The 23,644-nt window shown below is 44.4% G+C and overlaps 1 protein-coding gene and 1 long non-coding RNA gene across 2 annotated transcripts; one reads left to right on the top strand and one right to left on the bottom strand.

Moving 5' to 3' along the window:
- The first annotated feature begins 1,046 nt into the window (after window positions 1–1,046).
- Window positions 1,047–16,342, top strand: LOC102113594 (myosin heavy chain, skeletal muscle, adult-like). The gene is made up of 38 exons (XM_014259670.2): window positions 1,047–1,253; window positions 1,342–1,485; window positions 1,577–1,733; window positions 3,053–3,080; window positions 3,179–3,293; window positions 3,387–3,479; window positions 3,578–3,641; window positions 3,725–3,823; window positions 3,930–4,033; window positions 4,108–4,246; window positions 4,932–5,050; window positions 5,148–5,297; window positions 5,798–5,968; window positions 6,685–6,994; window positions 7,125–7,195; window positions 7,840–7,927; window positions 8,021–8,138; window positions 8,283–8,406; window positions 8,486–8,622; window positions 8,724–8,979; window positions 9,454–9,696; window positions 9,803–9,979; window positions 10,069–10,214; window positions 10,302–10,392; window positions 10,481–10,870; window positions 11,037–11,163; window positions 11,354–11,472; window positions 12,081–12,277; window positions 12,572–12,755; window positions 12,842–13,007; window positions 13,175–13,299; window positions 13,486–13,794; window positions 13,898–14,101; window positions 14,370–14,495; window positions 14,590–14,760; window positions 14,848–14,952; window positions 15,095–15,190; window positions 16,058–16,342. The coding sequence occupies exons 1-38, from the start codon at window positions 1,047–1,049 to the stop codon at window positions 16,208–16,210; spliced, it is 5,823 nt and encodes a 1,940-aa protein (XP_014115145.2). The 3' UTR covers window positions 16,211–16,342.
- Window positions 7,087–22,005, bottom strand: LOC148182721 (uncharacterized). The gene is made up of 3 exons (XR_015774355.1): window positions 21,880–22,005; window positions 21,057–21,163; window positions 7,087–7,218 (listed from the first exon to the last, which is right to left on the bottom strand). It is a non-coding gene; the product is annotated as an uncharacterized LOC148182721 (long non-coding RNA).
- Window positions 22,006–23,644: the final 1,639 nt, after the last annotated feature.

The following is a 23,644-nucleotide window of genomic DNA, read 5'->3' as shown; positions in this document are numbered from 1 at the left end:
AAGATATAAAAATGTTCTAATTATATCATTCAAATCAAGTGACAATTATGCCCTTAGTTTGACAGACAATGCTTGGCCAAAAAAGGTTTGCCAGAAATGTTTTGACCGAAGAAAGGGGGACCATCTGCAGCATCTGCAGACGAGACACTATAAAATCTGCCAGAGACAAGTCTAGTCTGTCTCCGCAGAAGGCTTCCAGGTAAGTGCATGCATTTCATGAGCTTGAAGAAAGAGTACAATGTTCTTGCAATATCCTGTTTCATTTCTTCTGTCTCTAGCAACCATTTCCATGAGGGAGTGCCCTTGTGAACAAAAATTTTCAGTGTAATTTTTATGCATGCCTGTATTTTCAACCTACAGTATTTTATGGAATGCTGTTCAGCAATAAGAAACAACTGCCATTTCTATTTTACAGGGTTGGCCATATTCCAAGATACAAGCTGTTCTCCAAAGGTAATATACTAAATAATCCATTCCTAATCTACATTCTAGGACAGGACTTTTAAAGAGCTGCAAAAATTCTTGTCATAAATCCTCTTGTATTCCAGCTGGATTTGCTTAGGCTAGATAGTTGAAAATAGGAAGGATCTAAAAAATGAAGTAATTTTTCATTTTTAATAGGAAAGGTAATCCTGTCAACAAGAAAGTACTCTCTTGAAGACTCATTGCTCATAATTAAGGACCAGAAGAGAGAGCGATTTTTCTGTGGCTGTAGATTCTTTTATGTGAAAAACTTGTCAGAATTCAGGGTGATTTACTAGACTATATTTAATATTCAGATGTTCTATTTACTGTCACAAGATCTATATGTTGTAGAAGTCTAAGTCTTACTCTTGGGTTCAGAAAAGGGTACTTTTAACTTCAAATCAAAGTGTGTTTAATAGCTTTCTTCCTAAGAGCTTACTTTGGAGACTAACTAGGAATTTATTAGCTAAAGAGCAAGGAGATTTCTCATTGGTATAGACTGTATTATTCTTCTTGATGACCAATAACTTTTTTTTCTCCACAAGACACCTCTGCTGACGAGCTTTCATTAGAGGGCAGACATGGCCTCTGGAGATGCTGAGATGGCCGTTTTTGGGGAGGCGGCTCCTTACCTCCGAAAATCGGAAAAGGAGAGAATTGCAGCCCAGAACAAACCTTTTGATGCCAAGTCATCTGTCTTTGTGGCTCATGCAAAGGAATCCTTTGTGAAAGGGACAATCCAGAGCAGGGAATCAGGCAAAGTCACTGTCAAGACTGAAGGGGGAGAGGTGAGTCAAAAACAAGGCTGAAGGACAACATTTGACCCCCACTTTGAGCTTTTAGGTGATACATATGGATCCGTTGTTTCCTTGGCAGACCCTGACAGTGAAGGAAGACCAGATCTTCTCCATGAACCCTCCCAAGTATGACAAAATCGAGGACATGGCCATGATGACCCACCTCCACGAACCCGCCGTGCTGTACAACCTCAAAGAGCGTTACGCAGCCTGGATGATCTACGTAAGTGGCAGCAGCAGCTTCCTTTAGGCAGCCTCAGCAACTGCTGGGCCAGGCTCAGGGGAAGCCAACGTGCTGTGTCCCTTCCTCACAGACCTACTCGGGTCTCTTCTGCGTCACTGTCAACCCCTACAAGTGGCTGCCGGTGTACAACCCCGAGGTGGTGTTGGCCTACCGAGGCAAGAAGCGCCAGGAGGCCCCTCCACACATCTTCTCCATCTCTGACAACGCCTATCAGTCCATGCTGACTGGTGAGTTACTTGATTTCCTTTGAGCTGTTCTTGAAATCATCTGTCTGTAGAGGGAAATGTAGGGCATTCTCTGGAAATAAGGTGCCATGTTTAAAAAAAAATGTGTGTGCAAAATTAATGGAAGACTAATGCACTTAACTAATGGTCTGTGAGAGCTGAGTGTCAGTGTTCCCATTAGAATCAATAAAGACCCAGACATAACCTAGAGGGTGTAAATTCACTGGAAAGAAATTATTTTGTGGTGTAGATCTTACACCTGTAATGGAATCTTACAAATACGGATGGATTTATGTATCTTAATCGCTAAATTAGTCTCAGATGGAGAGTACAGGGTACAGTTAAATGACACATACCCTATAAATAATGGGTGCAATATCAGTTTAAATTTTCAAGCATCAGTGCCGACAAATAAAACAGAGATCTCTACCTTAAACAGGTATCTTAGCATCACTTGAGGCACTTATTATGCAAATGAATTTCATTAGGTAGATGATGGCCATGAGATCTAAATTACATACAGCCTTTAATGATCTCTGGAACTCCTGTGCTGGTCTGTAGCTGCATCTATAAATCAATTGCACTGTGTAGTGAAAAGTAAACTTCATAAAACAATGTCAAGGAAAAAATAAAGCTTTTAGCATTTAAACTGAGCAACTTCAAAAAATTTCTTTGTGCTTTCTCCTCTTCCTTTCACCTCCTCTTTTCTTTATATATGCATTGAAATAAAAGGTGTGCAGGATTTTAGAACTTGTTCTCTTGTTCTTTTCTTGGACACTGGGAAATGCATTCAGAATAGAAAAATAAAAAATTAATTTTGTTGATGCATAATCTTAAGAATGTGTAATTTCTCTATATATAGGGATTAAAAAAATAGAGGTGAAAAAAGGCAAAAGAGGTCAGATGGTTCTGTAATTAATGATGCCTCCAGATTTCTGTAAGATTACTCAAGAAACTTTAAGCTTCAGAAGAATTTACATACAAAAAAATTACAACTTAAATATTTTCATTACCTGTACTTGCCTATTAAGAGAGAAATAAGTAGCTCGACGAAAAGACAATGTCAGGAAAGGCATAAAACTACTGAAGTTCTAAGTTCTAGTGAGAGAAACTAAGTTTCTCTGAAGTGATTCCATTACAGAACTGCGTTGCTAATAGTTGAATAGCTGATAGCATCAAAACTAACCACTAGAATTCCGTGGGCACTTTTTACTATTTTTTGTTTCTGGATCCTCTGGAAGCTTAATTTCTTATTTTTCTCTTAGTTCTTGAATTTCTTATTTGTCTTTTCTTATCTGTTTCTTACTTCTTTCTCTTCACAGATCGGGAGAACCAGTCCATCCTGATCACGTACGTACACCCCCTGTGCGGGTCCCTGCGGGGCTGCCCGGTGCCAGGGGACCTCCTGCCTGACCACGCACCCTCTGCTTCTCTCTTGGCTTGGGCAGCGGAGAATCCGGTGCTGGGAAGACTGTGAACACAAAGCGTGTCATCCAGTACTTTGCAACAATTGCAGCCAGTGGGGACAAGAAGAAGGAGGAACATGCATCAGGCAAAATGCAGGTAAATCAGTACCCACATATTGGAATCAATGCTTTCCTTTGTTCCTGACATGATTTTTGGAAAGCATAACTAGCAGTAATTATCTCCATGCAGGGGACGCTTGAGGATCAAATCATCAGCGCCAACCCACTGCTGGAGGCTTTTGGAAATGCCAAGACCGTGAGGAACGACAACTCCTCACGTTTTGTGAGTTGTTACTTGGGACAACTGTCAACACCGGTTTGAATATTCTTGCTGTCCAGATTGGTAAAATAGTTCTCAATTGACTTTCCTGCTGCTTTCAGGGTAAATTCATCAGAATCCATTTTGGTGCCACAGGCAAACTGGCTTCTGCTGACATTGAAACATGTAAGACACCCTTCTGGCCTGATCCCCTTCCTTCCAGCCTTCCCCACTTCTTGTGCTTGACTCTGTCCTACCATCCTTGCCAGATCTGCTGGAGAAGTCCAGAGTCACTTTCCAGCTCAAGGCGGAAAGGAGCTACCACATCTTTTATCAGATCATGTCCAACAAGAAGCCAGAGCTAATTGGTAGGAAAGATCATTAATCTTTTTTGAAGGAACATTGCTGAGCAATAGTTTACTGCGTTATCTGGAAACTAAAACAAGCTTGTTTTTCTCTTCCTGTTGCTTTCAGACATGCTTCTCATCACCACCAACCCTTACGATTTCCACTTTGTGAGTCAAGGTGAGATCACAGTTCCCAGCATTGATGATCAGGAGGAGCTGATGGCCACAGATGTGAGTAACTTTACCAAATGGTCATCTGGTGGATTTGAGCCCTGGTGTATGTACATTTGTGTTTCTGTTGCCAGAGTGCCATTGACATCCTGGGTTTCAGTGCTGACGAGAAAACAGCCATCTACAAGCTGACAGGGGCTGTCATGCACTATGGGAACCTGAAGTTCAAGCAGAAACAGCGTGAGGAGCAGGCAGAGCCTGATGGCACTGAAGGTATCAGCAGAGTCAGCAAACTTTCCAAAGGAGATAGTCTTTATTTCATAAGGACTTAGGCAGATTTCAGGCTTTAAATGTGTAAACTAAGAATTAGACTAGTTACTCCATGATTAGATGCCAGCTGAGGCATTTATCTCATTTATTTATACCTGTACTCTTTCCATTGTGACTACTATATAAGAGATTACACTGACAGGGAGCCAGGAGACTTGCATGTCAACTGCTGTAACATTGCTAACCATACCTAAGTTGAAATACACCTTGCAACCTCTGCTGTATTATGGAATAGTGAAATGGTTCAGCCCTAAAAAGACAGAAGGCTGTGCTCTTCTTCACCCTCACCTACTGGAGAAAACTCTGACATGAGATGTGTACTTCATTAGTCTCTGTCACAGCAGGAAGGACAATCTATACCTCCATCCTTCTGAGTGATAAATCCTCCTGCTATATGACTAGAAAGTTCCATACTGACACCTGAAAGAGGGTAAAGGCAATGAGCTCTCTTGAGGAATGTTTGCAGAAAATAAAGTTCAGAAAGAGTCCTGAATGCGAAAGAGAAAATAACTTTGTAGCTTTGACAGATATGGTGCAACCTTGTGGAGAACACTATTGGGCCACTCAGTCAAGCACTGACTTTTAGGAAGTTTTGAGTATCTACTCTTCTATCTTTTCTGGCATTCAGTTGCTGACAAGGCTGCCTACCTGATGGGACTGAACTCAGCAGATCTGCTCAAGGCCCTCTGCTACCCCCGCGTCAAGGTGGGAAATGAATACGTGACCAAGGGCCAAACTGTGCAGCAGGTAGGAAAAATATAGTAATGTGGAACATGCTGTTATGGTTCCCATTGTTTCTTGTCTGCTGTGTATAGTAACCTCCAAAACTTTCTCTGTGCTTTAGGTGAACAATTCAGTGGGTGCCCTGGCAAAGGCTGTCTATGAGAAGATGTTCCTGTGGATGGTTGTCCGCATCAACCAACAGCTGGACACGAAGCAGCCCAGGCAGTATTTCATTGGTGTCCTGGACATTGCTGGCTTTGAGATCTTTGATGTGAGTAAGATTTCGTAACAGCTATTTGGAAGTGACAACTGAATGTTATGATCGATTTGAGACACATTTTTAAAGAGAACATAATATTATCACATGATTATTGCTATTTGTCTTTTTTAAATAAAAAAAATGACCTTTCAAAGGACTTGTATTATTTCAAGATGTGGAAAATCAAAGGTACAAAATGGTTGAATCATAAAAGTTCATTGTTTATATGATTGGGAAAAGACAATGTAAAAAAATGTAATCATGATAGTCCTAAGCTTGGGTTTATTCTCCCTGCTACTTGGTCTCATTTTAAACAGGATGTACAATTTATCTTTAAATTTTATCAATGAAAATTGTGGACAATTAATTTGATTATTTTCTCGTTTTCATAATGTCATAAAACAGTCTGAAGAAATGCATGGGAAATCAAGTTAGCTGCATTCCTTAATTTTAAAAGATGAGGTCTTGCAATTATTGCTGCATCTTCAAATTTGCGTCTTTCTTATTTCCAGTTTAACAGCTTTGAGCAGCTGTGCATCAACTTCACCAATGAGAAACTGCAACAGTTCTTCAACCACCACATGTTCGTGCTGGAGCAGGAGGAGTACAAGAAGGAGGGGATTGAATGGACATTCATTGACTTTGGCATGGACCTGGCTGCCTGCATTGAGCTCATTGAGAAGGTGTCCTTTCTGTCCAAATCAGTTACATGCATGGAATCTCTGTAATTACTTGGTCTCATTTTCCAAGGAGATCATCTGTGTTCATGTTTTTCTTGTGCTGTGTGGCCGAGAGCTGGAACAGCACTCCAGATATTTTTTCTCAGAGCTGAGTAGAGGGGAAGGATCTGAGGATCCCTGAGCTCTTAGCAGCACAGTGTAGATGAGGATGAGTTGGTGGCTTTGCTGCAATGTTGTAATGTTGGCTTGTGTTCAACTTATCTCACACATCTATGCTTGCCAAGAGAAACAGTTAAGAAGCATGTGAGAATATTTTGGCTTCTTCAAGTATATAATCTGTGAAAGTGGCAACAGGGTAGAGATTATTTGGATAATTTGGAGATTATTACCCAGATATCAGACTTCTGGTGAGAGAATACATAGCCACATTACAAAATGAAGTGAAAAAGGTGGTCATGTTCTCTAAGTACTTCTCAGTAAACAGAGTTTTGGAGAGGACAGTGTTTCATATTGTCATATCTATTATAATTTCATCAGAAAAGGCATTTCTATAATTTTGAATGAAATAGCGACAGTGAAAAAGTTGAGTCTTAGTTGATATTCTCTGACTTAAAGTCAATATGGGAACACCTTCCTTTCCTAACTTCAGCAACTTTCCAACCAAGAGATGTCTCCTTTCTAATCTGTTTCTCCCTCTTGTCTGTCATATTCTCTTCCAGCCCATGGGTATTTTCTCCATCCTGGAAGAGGAGTGCATGTTCCCCAAGGCAACTGACACCTCTTTCAAGAACAAGCTCTATGACCAGCACCTGGGCAAGTCCAACAACTTCCAGAAGCCCAAGCCTGCCAAAGGCAAGGCTGAAGCCCACTTCTCCCTGGTGCACTACGCTGGCACAGTGGACTACAACATCTCTGGCTGGCTGGAGAAGAACAAGGACCCTCTGAATGAAACTGTCATTGGGCTGTACCAGAAATCATCTGTGAAGACCCTGGCTTTACTCTTTGCCAACTATGGCGGAGCAGATGCAGGTCAGTTTTGTGGAAATTGTATTTTTAATGTGGGACAAACTTTTCTCAGAATTAAAGCCATAAACATTAACATTTAAAGTTGTTTCATGTTAATTTAAAACCTTTTTGTTTCCCTTTATTCAATTTGAAGAGGCTGGTGGTGGCAAGAAGGGAGGCAAGAAGAAGGGTTCTTCCTTCCAGACTGTCTCAGCTCTTTTCCGGGTATAGTGCTGTATCTGTTATCTCTGAAATGTGAAGAAAGGGGATGAGCTAATATTAAATTTGAAAGAGTTATTTTAAATTACTCAAAAGGGGGTAAATTTCTCTGGAAATTCCACATCAGGTTTTTCAGGGTCAATTTTAACATTGCAAATATGTCCAAAAATGGGCATTCAGTCGTCAAAATATGTAAATCTACTAATTTGTGGTGTTTTCTTCTTTTTATTAGCAGATATCATTCAGATCCTCATATTTTTATGTCTTTGCATCAGACTAGAATGGTAATTCATGCATTTTTGTTGAGGAGTTGAAAATAATTTCCAAGAAGATATTCATCTCTTTTGAATAAATCCCTATTTTTTGAAACTTAAGTAGATTGACTTTTGAAACTAGAATGTGAAAAAACTAAGTCATTTACTCTTTGTGAATGTGTGAAATCATACATTAGTTTTCACTGAACCAATACCAGCACTGTAGTATTTCAGTCTTAGGTGCTCAGTATCTTCAAATAGAAGAATTTTTTTGGTTTCTGTGGCTTTATCTAAATGCTCCAAAACCCAGCTTGAGAAGCTGTAAAATCATTACCTGGGCTTGGTGCATCAAGGACTCCATACAAGGAAACTCACACTGGTGATTGGTTCCTCTAGGAGAATCTCAACAAGCTGATGACCAATCTGCGGAGCACTCACCCCCATTTTGTGCGCTGTATCATCCCCAATGAGACTAAAACACCTGGTAAGCTGCTCAGGCAGAAAGATCCTTGCTCTGATCCATCCATTCCCCTCTGCACTGCAATCTGTGCCATTCATTTGTGCTCTGCATTGCCAGGTGCCATGGAGCATGAGCTGGTGCTGCACCAGCTGCGCTGTAACGGCGTGCTGGAAGGAATCAGGATTTGCAGGAAAGGGTTCCCCAGCAGAGTCCTCTATGCTGACTTCAAACAGAGGTGAGAGCTCTGTGCTTGTCAGCATCATTAACAGCAATGTTGGTTCATTCATGGGTCCATTTAGGCTGTGTTCTAATTTTAAAAAGAGCTGGTGGGGTTTACTGGCTTGGAAAAAAATAGCCTTATCTTCCTCTGATTCCACAGATACAAGGTGCTTAATGCCAGTGCCATCCCCGAGGGACAGTTCATTGACAGCAAGAAGGCTTCTGAGAAGCTCCTTGGCTCAATCGATGTGGACCACACCCAGTACAAATTTGGACACACCAAGGTAAAAACCCCCCCATTCACTGCATCCCTGGGCTTTGCTCTACCTGACAGTGATGTGCTACAACATTCCCTTTCTCAAGGTGTTCTTTAAAGCTGGGCTGCTGGGACTCCTGGAGGAGATGAGGGATGAAAAGCTGGCACAGCTCATCACCCGCACCCAGGCCAGGTGCAGGGGCTTCCTGGCGAGGGTGGAGTACCAGAGAATGGTGGAGCGCAGGTACACCTTCCTCTTCTTCTGTTCAAGTCATTCTGCTTGGGGTAAAGTGCTGACATTCACCAGACTGAGAATATTCATTGTACTTTTTAATTATGCCTAAGGGAGTCTGTCTTCTGCATCCAGTACAACATTCGTGCATTCATGAATGTCAAACACTGGCCATGGATGAAGCTGTTCTTCAAGATCAAGCCCTTGCTGAAGAGTGCAGAGTCTGAGAAGGAGATGGCCAACATGAAACAAGAGTTTGAGAAAACCAAGGAAGAGCTTGCAAAGTCGGAAGCAAAGCGGAAGGAGCTGGAGGAGAAAATGGTGAAACTTGTGCAGGAGAAAAATGACCTGCAGCTTCAAGTACAGGCTGTGAGTTTATCACCTTTAGGTTTATCACTCAGAAAATGAGTCTGTACATTCGGATCAGAGCATAAAAGACTCAGTCATGAATCTGGGGAATTATCCATCATATGTATATGCAAGTGAGGAAACAAATTCTGCAAGTGATGTGATGTGTTAAGCACTTTGACAAACAGTGCAAGATACAGAGAGTTTCAAGTGGGAGTCACTGTTTTTGTCTTCAGAGGAAGGAGGCAAATGTAGATCCTCAAAACAAGGTAGAAAAATGAATTAATTTTTCAGTAAAATGCAAAACACAACTGAAAGTAGTACTTGTGAATGCAGGTGCAGGAAAAGTCATTCTTTCTTTGATTGGTCACTAGCAGTTAAGATCCTTCTCTTACTGAAGTTGAAGATGAGGTTCCGATACTACCCAGTGATAAAAGATTCAGAGCAGAGAAAGTTCAAAACATTAGAACCCATAAAACTCTGTCTCCCCATCAGGAAGCAGACAGCTTGGCTGATGCTGAGGAAAGGTGTGACCAGCTCATCAAAACCAAAATACAGCTGGAAGCCAAAATTAAGGAGGTGACTGAAAGAGCAGAGGATGAAGAGGAAATTAATGCTGACCTGACAGCCAAGAAGAGGAAACTGGAGGATGAATGTTCAGAGCTGAAGAAAGATATTGATGACCTTGAGCTAACACTGGCCAAGGTGGAGAAGGAAAAACACGCCACAGAAAACAAGGTATGAGGTAGAACCTGTCAATCACACTCAAGGGAAAGAGCCCTGTGCTATTACAGGACTTCTATATCTGTTTCCTTTATTTATATTTGTTCCCTTCTTCCTAAAGGTGAAAAACCTGACTGAGGAGATGGCAGCACTGGATGAGACCATTGCCAAGCTGACAAAAGAGAAGAAAGCCCTCCAAGAGGTCCATCAGCAGACCCTGGATGACCTGCAGGCAGAGGAGGACAAAGTCAATACTCTGACCAAAGCCAAAAGCAAGCTGGAACAGCAAGTGGATGATGTAAGCACACAGACACAGAGCAGGAACAGGACAGGTATGGAGCCTGAGCTGGCAGGTAGAGAGAGCACTGAAGGTCTTGTTGTGTTCAGCTGGAAGGGTCCCTGGAGCAAGAGAAGAAACTGCGTGTGGACCTGGAGAGAGCAAAGAGGAAACTGGAAGGAGACCTGAAGCTGGCCCAGGACAGCATCATGGATTTGGAGAATGATAAACAGCAGCTGGATGAGAAACTGAAGAAGTAAGTGTGGCTCTGGGGCTCCTGAGTGCTGGGCTGGACCACTTGTCTTCTTCCTTTGAGCTCTAACACGGTTCACTTGGCCCAAAGGAAAGACTTTGAAATCAGCCAGATCCAGAGTAGCATTGAGGATGAGCAAGCCCTGGGTGTGCAATTTCAGAAGAAGATCAAGGAGCTGCAGGCAAGTCTCTGTTCCTTCCCCTCCCTTGCTCAGGCTCAGCTCAGGCAGGAGGAGGGCACGGGTGTGAAGGGTCCCTCCTGTTCTGCAGGCCCGCATTGAGGAGCTGGAGGAGGAAATTGAGGCAGAGCGAACCTCTCGCGCTAAAGCAGAGAAGCATCGGGCTGACCTGTCCAGGGAGCTGGAGGAGATCAGCGAGCGCCTGGAGGAAGCAGGAGGGGCCACAGCAGCTCAGGTGGAGATGAACAAGAAGCGTGAGGCAGAGTTCCAGAAGATGCGGCGGGACCTGGAAGAGGCCACGCTGCAGCACGAAGCCACGGCTGCCGCCCTGCGCAAGAAGCACGCGGACAGCACCGCTGAGCTGGGGGAGCAGATCGACAACCTGCAACGTGTGAAGCAGAAGCTGGAGAAGGAGAAGAGTGAGCTAAAGATGGAGATTGATGACTTGGCCAGCAACATGGAGTCTGTCTCCAAAGCCAAGGTACAGAGTTTCTGTTGCATTACTGCCCTATTATACATGGCCTAATACATGATTTTGATTCTGATTGTATTTTGCTGTCCCATCGAGCTGCATTGTTTTTCACCTTGAGAACAGCATGCTAGAACTGTGTGGTAGTCTTCTTTCTTTACATGACTTTGACGCACAGGCCACCCTGGAGAAGATGTGCCGCACACTGGAAGATCAGCTGAGCGAGCTTAAAACCAAGGAAGAAGAACATCAGCGCATGATCAATGACCTCAGTGCTCAAAGAGCTCGTCTGCAGACAGAGTCAGGTAACACACCTGTTATATACACACCTGACCATACCCCCCTGGAATGGAACAACCTGTAACTGATGATAATGAGAAAATACTGATGCTTTATTCAAATTGATCTATTCTCTGTAAGCTGGTATGCTGTGCTTAAAAGAGATATTGATTGAATATTGATTTTAAATGGCAATCTGTCTGAAAACATTCTTAGGTGAATATTCACGCCAGGTGGAAGAAAAAGATGGCTTGATATCTCAGTTATCCAGAAGCAAACAGGCATTCACTCAACAGATTGAGGAACTAAAGAGACATTTAGAGGAAGAAATAAAGGTAAAGTTACTTCCTGTAGGAGGTTGATTTTGGATTTGGAATCTGTTTTCTTTACATGTATTTCCTATTCTCACATAAAATCAGATATATATCAAATATATATATATATATATATATATATATATATATATATATAACAAATAGCTATATTGTTTAATTTTTAAGCTATCAATCAAGGTGAGAAATTTTACCTCCTCCCTCTCTGGTGTGGAAAGCTGAGGAAGACATCCCCCCCAGCATGGATACTGAGACAGGGAAAAACAGTTTCAGGTCTTTATTTATGATTTATGATGCCATATAAAAAATGATTGCAATATATCCAAAAAGAAACTGCACGTCTTAGTCTACATTTTCACAGTGGAAGCTGAAGCTTTAGAACATATTTGAAAGGATTAAATGATTCGCAGCTGTATAGCTGTCCTTCAGAATTTACCCATTATCTCTCCTGAGAAGGCTTTCTAGATTCTCAAAACATGGAATGAATATGCCATTTTTTTCTCGGTCTAACTTTAAATATTATAATCAAATAATTTTCAACAACTTTCATGAAGTTAACATTTTTACTATCTCACAGGAAATTAATTGTCCCAACCCAATTGTCCCCACAGGCCAAGAGCGCCCTGGCCCACGCCCTGCAGTCCGCTCGCCACGACTGTGACTTGCTCCGGGAACAATATGAGGAGGAGCAGGAGGCCAAGGGGGAGCTGCAGAGAGCCATGTCCAAGGCCAACAGCGAGGTGGCTCAGTGGAGAACCAAATACGAGACAGACGCCATTCAGCGCACGGAGGAGCTCGAGGAGGCCAAGTATGTATTGATAGGCAAAGAAGAAAAGTAAGACTGAAAATTCAAAGGTGACATTGCAAGAGAAAAATCATAATATTATGAGGAATAAGTCATGGATTTGATTTGGTGAAAAGCAATAGAAAATGAGAAACTTTATCCTATAATGTATTTAGTGGTATAGTAAAGGCAAATCCTACAGACAGCATAAATGTAGGCCTTAAAACTCTGTGACCGCAAACTGCAAAATTAGGCACACTATATAAAAAGCAAAGATTGGTACCCAGTATTGATGTAAGCTGACCTTATGTCTCCCAGGAAGAAGCTGGCCCAGCGTCTGCAGGATGCAGAGGAACAGGTTGAAGCTGTCAATGCCAAATGTGCCTCCCTGGAAAAGACAAAGCAGAGGCTGCAGAATGAAGTGGAGGACCTGATGATTGATGTGGAGAGATCCAATGCTGCCTGTGCTGCTCTGGATAAGAAGCAGAAGAACTTTGACAAGGTCTTTTGGCCTCCAGCACCAGCACTCCTGGCCAGAGCATGCCCCTGTGATGGCCACAGCCTGACTCACACCCCGTTTCTCTTCAGATCCTGGCAGAATGGAAGCAGAAGTATGAGGAAACACAGGCTGAGCTGGAGGCCTCGCAGAAGGAGTCGCGCTCTCTGAGCACGGAGCTGTTCAAGATGAAGAATGCCTATGAGGAGTCCTTGGACCACCTGGAAACAATGAAGCGGGAGAACAAGAACTTGCAGCGTAAGTCCCTGGCCTCTGCTCCCCTTGCTGGCCTTTCTCACAAACTCCTCTATCTGCCACACTTAAGGGCTCTGGGCCTGCAGGACATGCCTGGCCCCTTGGTGCAGCAGAGCCTTTCTCCATTCAGCTCTGTGCCTGACCATGCTGCTTTTCACCCTTCCTTGCAGAGGAGATTTCCGACCTCACGGAGCAGATTGCAGAGGGAGGGAAGGCAATTCATGAGCTGGAGAAAGTGAAGAAGCAGATTGAGCAGGAGAAATCTGAAATCCAGGCTGCTCTGGAGGAAGCTGAGGTATGTGACCATAAACACTGGCATCTGCACTAAATAAATGAGGAAATAGGTTTAAACAGGCCTAGATTCCCCTCCCTTCTCTCTGGGAGTTGCAGACAGCTGAGATCTCCGGAAATATTCTGATATTCCCCTAAAAGGAAGCAGTAGGTTTATTGATATTATCAATGTTTGCGTCTACCTGTCCAGGCCTCCCTGGAACATGAGGAGGGGAAGATCCTGCGCCTGCAGCTTGAGCTCAACCAAGTGAAGACTGAGATCGACAGGAAGGTAGCAGAGAAAGATGAAGAGATTGACCAGCTGAAGAGAAATCATCTGAGAATTGTGGAGTCCTTGCAGAGCAGCTTGGATGCTGAGATCAGGAGCAGGAATGAAGCCCTGAGGCTGAAGAAGAAGATGGAGGGAGACCTGAATGAAATGGAGATCCAGCTGAGCCATGCAAACCGCCAGGCTGCAGAGACACAGAAGAACCTGAGAAACACTCAGGCAGTGCTGAAGGTTTGTTCAGCAAAGCTAAAGAAAGAGAAAAATGAGATCCCTGACATTTTTGCCACTCAAGTGACCACTGACACCTGGTAATTTCTTTTCTCTTTCTTTCCAGGACACCCAGATCCACCTGGATGATGCTCTTAGGACAAAGGATGACCTGAAGGAGCAGGTGGCCATGGTGGAGCGCAGAGCAAACCTGCTGCAGGCTGAAATTGAGGAGCTCCGGGCAGCCCTGGAGCAGACGGAGAGGTCAAGGAAAGTGGCTGAGCAGGAGCTTCTGGATGCTGCCGAACGAGTTCAGCTCCTCCACACCCAGGTCAGGGCAGGGAGAAAAAGCTGTGTTGACCAAACACAGAGGGCTGGAATTTACCAGAGGAACAGCAGTACTAGAAAAGCCTCCCTACTGCTGACCCCAAGGAAAGGCGTGTTTTGCATCCATTCCCCAACATTTTGTAAACACTCATTGTAACAATAAGTACATGATAAGAGGTGGAAGCTGGAAGGGGAAAGTCTTTGTTCAGGCAGAAGCTTTATTTTGGCACATTTTATAATTAAACTCTTGTCACGACCTTCCCATTGTACAGAACACCAGCTTGATCAACACCAAGAAGAAGCTGGAAACGGACATTGCCCAGATCCAGGGTGAAATGGAGGATACCATCCAGGAAGCCCGCAATGCTGAGGAGAAGGCCAAGAAGGCCATCACAGATGTGAGTTGGGTACTTCTGGCATTGCTGATGATGAATGTAGTCTCCCCAAAATATCTCCAGTCCTTAAATGGCTTTGACCTTTCATTCTGATCAGGCTGCCATGATGGCAGAAGAGCTGAAGAAGGAGCAGGACACCAGTGCCCACCTGGAGAGGATGAAGAAGAACCTGGACCAGACAGTGAAGGACCTGCAGCACCGTCTGGATGAGGCTGAGCAGCTGGCACTGAAGGGAGGGAAGAAGCAGATCCAGAAGCTGGAGGCCAGGGTGTGTAGGGCTGGGGTTGTGCCTGAGTGAGCGTGTCCTTGCAGAGACATTGGCAGGGAAGCTGCAGGGATGGGTTTGTCCTTGCAGGTGCGGGAGCTGGAAGGGGAGGTTGATGCTGAGCAGAAGCGCAGCGCTGAAGCCGTGAAGGGCGTGCGCAAGTACGAGCGGAGGGTGAAGGAACTGACCTACCAGGTAAGGCAGGAGGGCTCCTGCTCTCAAACGGTTTTCTCACAGCAAGGCACATTTTACACACACCATTCCCAAGGGGAATTGTTAACCTCACGTGATGCAGGATCAAGAATTGACTCTCTTTCCTGTTTGCCAAACATTCTAGTCTGAGGAAGACAGGAAGAATGTCCTGAGGCTGCAGGATCTGGTGGACAAGCTGCAAATGAAAGTGAAATCCTACAAGAGACAATCTGAGGAGGCTGTAAGTATCTGAGTGCTTGTCAAGAACTACTTCCCAGAGGGTAGTTTGGCCACTGAGGAGACAAACATAAGAAATTTGTAAGATGCCACTCATTTATAAAGGAGTTCTTCAAATTCTCATAAATGTTCATAAATCAGACTTGCCAATGAATCACTAAGAAGACTGCTAAGGAGGGCAAGTGAACATAGCATTTTTTGCATTAGAGTCACAATGAGTCTTATTACTGATATCAGTAGTACAATATATAAAGAAATTTTGGAAATAATTTATTTTAAGAGTTTTGATAGCAGACAGGGAATGTGTTGAAAGTCCCCTCCCAAACCACTTTGTGTTATATTTTTATAATTGTACAAGGAATCTTTGCCCGTTTCTAGGCATGCAGCAGTCAGGGATGTCCTGAGGGAAGTCCTACAGCCGCTGAATTTATGATTGTCTGAGCAAGGGTTCTTCATTGTAGAAATAGTCCAGCACAGAGTAGACCTATTGGTTCTGTTAAGGCAATTTATGAAAGGAGACCTCTTTTAATGGTTGTCTCTTATAAATTCCTAACCCCACTTAAATGTCTGGAGATGTAATTGAATATTTGATTTTAGAGCTCAACAAAATCATATTTCCAGCTGCCCATTATCCAGCTGTCCATTTTGCTTCCTTCCCACATTCTAAAGGAGAATTATGTTCAAATCCCATTATGGTACTTCTACAGTGGATCTTCCTCAAAAGCAAGGATGTCATGTGAGCAGTGGTAGAAATGGGACAGAGATTTGTGTCCTCCCTCTAGGGAAAAGCTGTCCTTAACAAAGCCAAGGGGCAAGAGGAATGAAATCCCTGCCTTGTGCTCCTCACCACTGACTCCCTTTCCCCATATAGGAGGAGCTGTCCAATGTGAACCTCTCCAAGTTCCGCAAGATCCAGCACGAGCTGGAGGAAGCCGAGGAGCGGGCTGACATTGCAGAGTCACAGGTCAACAAGCTCCGAGCCAAGAGCCGGGAGTTCCATAGAAGGATAGAAGAGGAAGAATGAGAATGTCACAAGGTAGCAAAGTGTCCCAAGGACTGCACAAAATGTGAACCTCTTGGTCACTTTCCTTCTGCCATGAGTCTTTGTACCCACCTCAGTGTCTAGTGAATAAAGACTGTAGTAGATTCCTCTGCATACATGCTATGAACAACTTCTTTGGGTTTTGTTTTCCTTGGCCAATTACATTGCAGAAGAAGCTTCCTTACTTTTCCCGTCTAAGATGGAAGGGAGAAGCTGGTGGCAGTGCTGCATTCAGGATCCACAAACTTAGAGGCTGGCCATTGATCTGGAAACTCCTGAAAATCCAGCCTGTGCTCTCTCCTGTCTCCAGCAGCTCCTTGTCCAGCTCTTGCCTTCACATCCTCCTAATGCTTCTCCCACTGTCCTTTCAGCACAGCTTCTTTCCCATGGGAGAGTCAAGAGAGGGTGATCTTTTGCTTTTTCCTTTCCCTACTCTTGATTGTGATGCTGAGCCCCCACAAACCCTAAACACCAATCTCTGAGTGCATCACCAGAAGCTGCAGTGCACTGCACTGGGAAGGACTGACAGTTCTCTGACAGAGACAATTTCAGTCCCAAAGAGCATGGTTACAAGACACCAAAAGTGTCCCTACATTGTGTCATCTCCCTCACCCTAGATTTCCTCAGCTGCTGCCACCAGCTGCTGCCAGTTTCTCTTGAGAGGGCAAACAGCTGAGTCTGCCTGGGGCCAGGTGCTGGAATGACTCCCAGGACTCTCCCTTAGTGCCCAGCTCTTGCACACCACATGGCTCCAACACACCTCTTCACCACATCAACAGTGGGAACACTCCGCTTTGGAGAAGTTTCCCAGAAACTTCAAAGGCTTTGGTGCTCTCTGAGTAGACTGATATGCTGACTAAAACAGTTTAGTGGTAGCTGAGGGCTATGAAGTTAATTTGGAAATCAGCAGTATGAGCTCATGAAATTGCCCCCATTGTTGTAGGTCTGCTCCTTTCTGAAGCTGTCAGGGGCAGTCACCCCAGCTCCATGTTTCAAATGTCCTTGATGCAGTTGTCCTGCCAAAGCAGTGAGAAGTCAATGAGCCCTACCGTCACATGAGACACCTAGAGATTTTCTTTGACAACTTGTCCAAAAGCACTGTCTGAAAGGACACAGTGGGAAATGACTAGCAAGTCACTGAAGAAGCAACACCCTCATTGTGGGTATGACTGCATCTGTTCTGACCTACTATAGCCTTGTTTGGACTCTTGCAAAGTCAGCTGCTTCTTCCTCCAGCTTTCTGCTTGTTTCTCTTGCATGCACCGTCTGGTATCTCTCTCACTCTCATGGTCGTGGTTGAGAATAAAGCAGGTGGCCCCATGCCCTGACCTCAGGCACAGGTGCACACCCTCAGGCAGGACCTGCCCTGAGCACAGCAGGGCACTGCTGATGGCACTGGGAACTGGCCCTACCCCCCAGAAAACTCACAGCTTCCTCTGCCCTCTCCTGCACTCCAAGGCCACACCAAACTGCCCCTCAGCCTTCACAAGAGCCATTGCTGGAGGAGGGGACAAAGCTGAAAGGAGCTTTGGAGGAGGCCCCTAGCAGGAGGATCAGCCCCATCATGTGTCTCCTTTCATCCTCAATGTCAAAAGCCCAAAATAGCCCCGCTCTCCCAAGACTCCTGTGCGGGGTTGTGCCTGTTTGTGGGCATGATTTGCTTCCACTAATAGCGCCTGAAGACATTCCTGGCCGGGTAGGCTGCCTTCTATGTCGCAGTGCAACGTGCTGCCGTGGAGGAGCTGGACACGTGTGCTGTGTCCCAAGGCAGCAGCTGCTATTCTTACCCCAGAGAGACTCTCTGCAGCACAGCTCCATTGCCAGCTGAAAGGTTAAACATCAGAATGGGGCCCAGCACCGTGGCCGTGGGCACTCCCTGCTGGGATGTGCTGGCCCGTGGGCAACACAGCAGCTGCCCAGGTACTGCCAGCAGTCAGTTGGGGCTCCGGGGGGTGCATGAGGCACCCCCTCTCTCATTTTAACCAGCAAATGCAAAAGACAGGCTGGGCTGCAGCTCTGAAGTGCACCATTTTACTGCTGCCTTCCTGGAGTTCCTGTCTGGGTGAGGATGAAGGCAGAGGCAGGGCTTGCTCCAAGGTCCAGCAGTGCTGCAGGGGCTGTCCGTGTCCCTTTGCTCAAGCTGGGCTTTCCCAGCACTCATTTAGGGAAGGCTGCAGGGCCACACACCACAGGTCCCTCAAGTGCCCCAGGAGTATCAGGGCTGCAGGAGAAGCCCTGGCTGGGCTGGTGGCTCTGACATGATGGTTATGGAGACTCAGCCCTGCCTGCAGCTGGACTCCCCTGGCCCTCTGGAGCGCTCAGGAAAGCTGTGTCCCAGCTGGGTACAGTCACCGTGGGTGATCAGGCAGAGGACACGGAGCCCAGGACATCAGCTGGGATGGTGGCTGTGCCTTTCCCTCAGGCCTTGGCTGGGATGGTGGCTGTGCCTTTCCCTCAGGCCTTGGCTGCTGCTCTGACAGCACAAGGTCCCCTCAGCTTGGCCCTTGCCACCTGACACCGAAGGACAGACGTGTTCCTTTGGGGATCCTCGGCAGGACGCCGACAGCATTACTGCCGCTGAGGGGAGCAGGGGGCCCCGGTGCCACGGCCCCATCAGGCTCCTGTCAGTCACAGGGAGCTCCCGGGGCAGCAGCTGAGCAGGCCCTCTGCTCCAGGCACCCAGTGCCAGGGGATGGCAGCCTGGAGCCATCGAGGGGACCCTGCTCTGGGCCCTGCTCCACTGCAGACCAGCAACGAAATCTCACTGAAACCTGGTGCTTTAAAGCTGCTGAAACTGCCTGGCCTACCTGCTAGGAGCAAATCACTGCAGAGGGATTAAAATTCTGCCGCCTGGCTCGGCCACTTTCATGTGTTTCACTGGGACTCAACAAAGAACAGGTGGGATGGGCCAAAGAACATCTGGGTATATTTGGGTTATCAGTGCTGGAAGAAAAGAACTTGACCTGACAGAAACAGCCATTGATCAGTGCACAGGGCCTCATCTGCACTCTGCCCAGAAAGGGAACCACGGAGGTGCTTGGGGGTGTGTGGCTTACAAAAGGACAGCACACAGTGTCCATGCAGCTGAGGCTGCAGGCACAGAAGTGTCCTCCAGCCAGCTTCTGTGCCCTCCTTCCTCTTGCAGACAGGTATGAGGACTTTCCTCTCCTCCTGCCCTGGCATGTTGCAGTGAGCTGCCCACAGCTATAGGAAGGGAGGGGCTTTGGAAGGCCAAGAACAGATATTTGGCCTGTTTAGGTGAGCTGTATTTCATGTCCTTGGTTTGGTGGATCCCTAGTCCAAGGAGTAATTTGTGGCCAGAATGTGACTTTTCCATCGTGATAGAGATACAGAGATGGACACAGGCTGTCCCAGCATGAGTCTGACAGAGACCTGGATCTTCAGGACTGGTGGCCAGTGACCAGTCTTCATGACTCTGGCCTAAAAAGAGCTAGTGGCAGGTAAAGAATACATGAGCATCCTGTGCTTTGATTTCTGTTGCCTTTTAAAGCAGAAGTGTTCAGTGCCACATTTGGAAACCACACCATGTATCTGCCACAGGAACTGCACTTTTGACCACACCATGATTATCACAACTACTTGCCCTGATTACCTCACATGGTTGTCACGTTGCAGGCTTTGTGAAGGTCCTGAGAGATTTTGGGACAGGGACATCCAAGCACTTTGGTAGGGTGAAATGGCATCAGAATTAAAAGTCTGAGAATCTGGAGAAGTTGTTCCAATTGTCAGAAGTAAATGCAATAAAGAGAAATAAAGTACTTTTGTGAAGATTAGACAAGAAAGTTCATGGTTCTTGAATTAAGAAGAAAAGGAAGTGGAGGTTATAGCCCATCAAAAGTTAACTTTGGGGGGAAACAAGATATTTTGATATTTCTGAAGGTTTCTAGGGATGTTTTGGTTTGTATTTGTGTTTCTATTTTATTGTGGCAGACCTAGAACGTTTCTTTAGTAGGAAAGAAATCACTGGGTTGGGTTGGTAAATAAGTGAATGAGAAAAACAGCATTTTTATTTTGGAGAATATATTTTGAAGAATATAAAATTATTAAAATATCAACCACAATTATAAATACATTAAAAATATAATAGCTGTACTTGGAAAATTATCATATTCCTTAGGATTCTAAACTCATATCACACTTACTGAGTGTTTTGTTTCGCAGAGATTTTTAGAATTCTTACAACTTCCTGTAATTTTCAGTCTAAACTAACCATTTCAAACAAGGTGTGCTCTTCCTAAAGCCATCTTTAGATAGATTATTCTAGTCCTACATGTTCTTCTGGGAGTTACAGCACAGCTTTATTGAAAGTCCATATTATATAATTGGGACACATGTAGAACACCCACAAGAAACCAAAGTTTTACTATTCTTAATGTGTATCCTCTCAAAACTGAAAGCAAATTTTGTGAACCCTCTTCTTCTAATGTAAATAATAAATATGGAAATTACCAATACAAAACATCTGGTATCAATACTGCAATCTTTTTCTGCCCTTGAAAATGCCTTGTACAATTTGGTTTTAAAGTTCTGATGTCTTTCTTGTTTCATGAAGAAAGATGGTAAACATTTTCTATGTAATCACAACATTCACTTAGAGGAAAAAAAGCTAGTTGTGCAAATTTAAGCAAATGTATAGTGTAGCCTCACTGCTTCCTTTGCAGGTACAGTCAACAGAGAAACAAGCCAATTAATCAAGCTAATTTTATTTCATAATGCTGTTTTCATTTCTTCTCCTTCCATGCCATTACCCAGCTCCTTTTGCCTTTCCCTTCTTCTACTGCTATCAGAGCCTGTCCACCTCACTCACCTGTTTGGTAATGGAAGATTTTCAGCTGCTTTGGCATGTGATGGAAAGGGCATCCTTAATGTCACCTCCTCATCCAGAACCTGCTGCTCATATTTCTTTGACAAATGCTGTGAAGATGGGAAGAATTTGAGTAACCATAGAAATCTCACGCACACAGAAAGCAGTTTATCATTAAGTCTAAAAATTCTGTGAGTCAACTGTCACTAATCTCTAGCTGGTTTTGCCCTCCCTCTTCACTTTTATTTGCAATACTTTCTTTTCCTCTGTGGGCCAACACTTAAGTCTCACCAAGCAAAATAAAGACATTCTTAGGTTAAAAATATACTGTTGAAACTTCAGAAGTCACATATATTTTCCCTGCTGTGAGGTCAAATAATAACTGTATCAAGCACTGTAGAAATTAGTCTCCAAAGGAAGGAGCAGGATCAGAAGATCACAAAGCCATCTCAGTCCATTCAGTTACCCTGAGAAACAAGGATGTTCAGCACAGGCTCAAAGGTCAGCTCTCTCATGTTCTGTTCTTGCAGTGGCCAGCCACTAACTGGCCCAGAGTACCTTACCAGGTTACTTATCTCTTCTTTGTTAGGCTCATCACTGATTTTTTTCTAGACATAATCCCCAACTGTTTTTCTATCCATCCATTTTAGGACTGCTCATCTATAATGATAGCTCAAGTCTCTGAAGGATTCATCTTACCCAGGTAAAAAATTACCCAGATTGAATATGCCATAACCAGAGAAAGTACTCAATATATTTCATTCAATTCAACACAACACCTATCTTTCAATAGAATAAGAACTTTTAATGTGAAGTTCTTTCTTACCATCTCCAGGATCCAGTGTTCAGCCACATCTTAGCAAAAGTGTCACAGTGAGAAGCTTGCACCAGAGAATTAATGTTGTGGCATTTCTCCTTGTCCCATGCCACCATTCCTGAGAGGTGTTATTTTACCCAGGGATCTTCAGTATGAGGCTACACATTCCTTATCAGTCATTAAGGATCCAAAGGCAAAAAGGTCCCTCCTGGCATGTTTTATAAATATTAACAGCATAGCAGAGAATAGCATTTGCAAGCTGCAAATCCCATTGCATTTGCAAGCTGCCAATCCCATTGGAAATTTTCCTTCTAGATTAATGTAAAACTAACATGAAGCAGTAAAAAATGCTGAACATCTTCCATTTTTAACAAGAAAGTCTTTGCATTTTGGATCAAGTCAGTATATGAGACATCTTTTCTTGCATGTTGATAATTTCATTCCTACAGCTAAAGGCTTCTCATTAGAAGATAAACTATTCCAGTAACCCTGTGTATTTCCCAAATCTATGTGATAGTAACCTATTTTGGCAACAATAAGTATGTATATGTGTTCCAGGTATACTATTTGGATTAATTTTGTTTTCTTGGGTCAGTATACTGAAACTAATCTATTTCTAAAATGAGAAGGGAGAGAATTAATTACAAGGATTTCACCAAAATTCTTGGTTTTTATCTCCAAAGTATGAAACTCCTTTGGAGATTTTTTCTCTTTGAGACTGAAAAAGAAGTATTGAAAAGTGTTAGCAGTGAAAGAACACTCCATTCTAAAATGAATGATGTAGTGAGTTTGTCGCCTGGATTCCTATAGGAGTTACAGCAGAGCTCAAACCCTTTCTATTCCAGCAAAAATTTTGTTGCATCAACTTCTCATTTACAATGCACATTATTGCATCTTCTCTCACTGCCTGTTCCTTCTCTCTTTACATCCCCTATCCTGCATTACCCTTTCTCAGTTTCCCTAGTGATGAGTGCTCTCATTCTCCTCACCCTCACCCACCTGACCTCAACATGACCCTGGAGATGTGTCCCTTGCAGTGTGCATGAGCCCCTGCCCAGGCACAGGGTGGGACAGGCTCACACACACTGCTCCTCTGCTCTCCTGGCTGCATCTGGGCTGACTTTATGAGGGGCCATGGTGTGCCAGAGAACCAGAACATCCATGCAGATCCTGCCCATTCCTGGTCCCTCCCATGGCCCTGAGCACCTCCCAGTTCCTGATCAGGGCATCAGGGACCCCAATCACATGAGGAGGAGCTGCAATGACCTGTCCCCAGGCACCAGGAGACACCTCTGTCTGTGTAGGCTCCTGAGCCTGCTCTCCAGGCCCTCAACCCACAGCAGGAGGTTTCCTACTGGAGCAGAAGCTGAGCAGCTCTGAGCTCTGTCCACCCTCCAAGGGCTCATTAGCAGGAGTTGTTTGCTTTATCCTGTGACCTTTATGTTGTTAGGGAAATAAGTACGTTACTTGGAGTCATGCTTTTAATCTTCATCTAGTGGTGGTAGTAATTACTCATCAAGACCCAATTTTGCTCTGCAATGCATCTTGTTATCCCCCAGAATCTCTATTGCATCCATGCCATGCCACACCATTCTGTAAGCAGTAAAACCTCACAAGGCCTAGATCAGGGGACATGTTCATCATACAAGTATAATCAGTGTTACATTGGAATCTACTGATGCTTATTGACTTGAATGAATTATCCTCCAAAGAAACAGTCAATTGGAAATAAATGTCATAGCAACCAATCTTCAGGAAAAGTTTCTGAACTCAA

This window comes from Pseudopodoces humilis, chromosome 21 (assembly GCF_049639895.1).
Source record: "Pseudopodoces humilis isolate 2021_Gansu_Grassland_sample_001 chromosome 21, ASM4963989v1, whole genome shotgun sequence".
Taxonomy (NCBI): domain Eukaryota; kingdom Metazoa; phylum Chordata; class Aves; order Passeriformes; family Paridae; genus Pseudopodoces; species Pseudopodoces humilis.
This window is presented reverse-complemented; position numbering and strand designations above follow the sequence as displayed.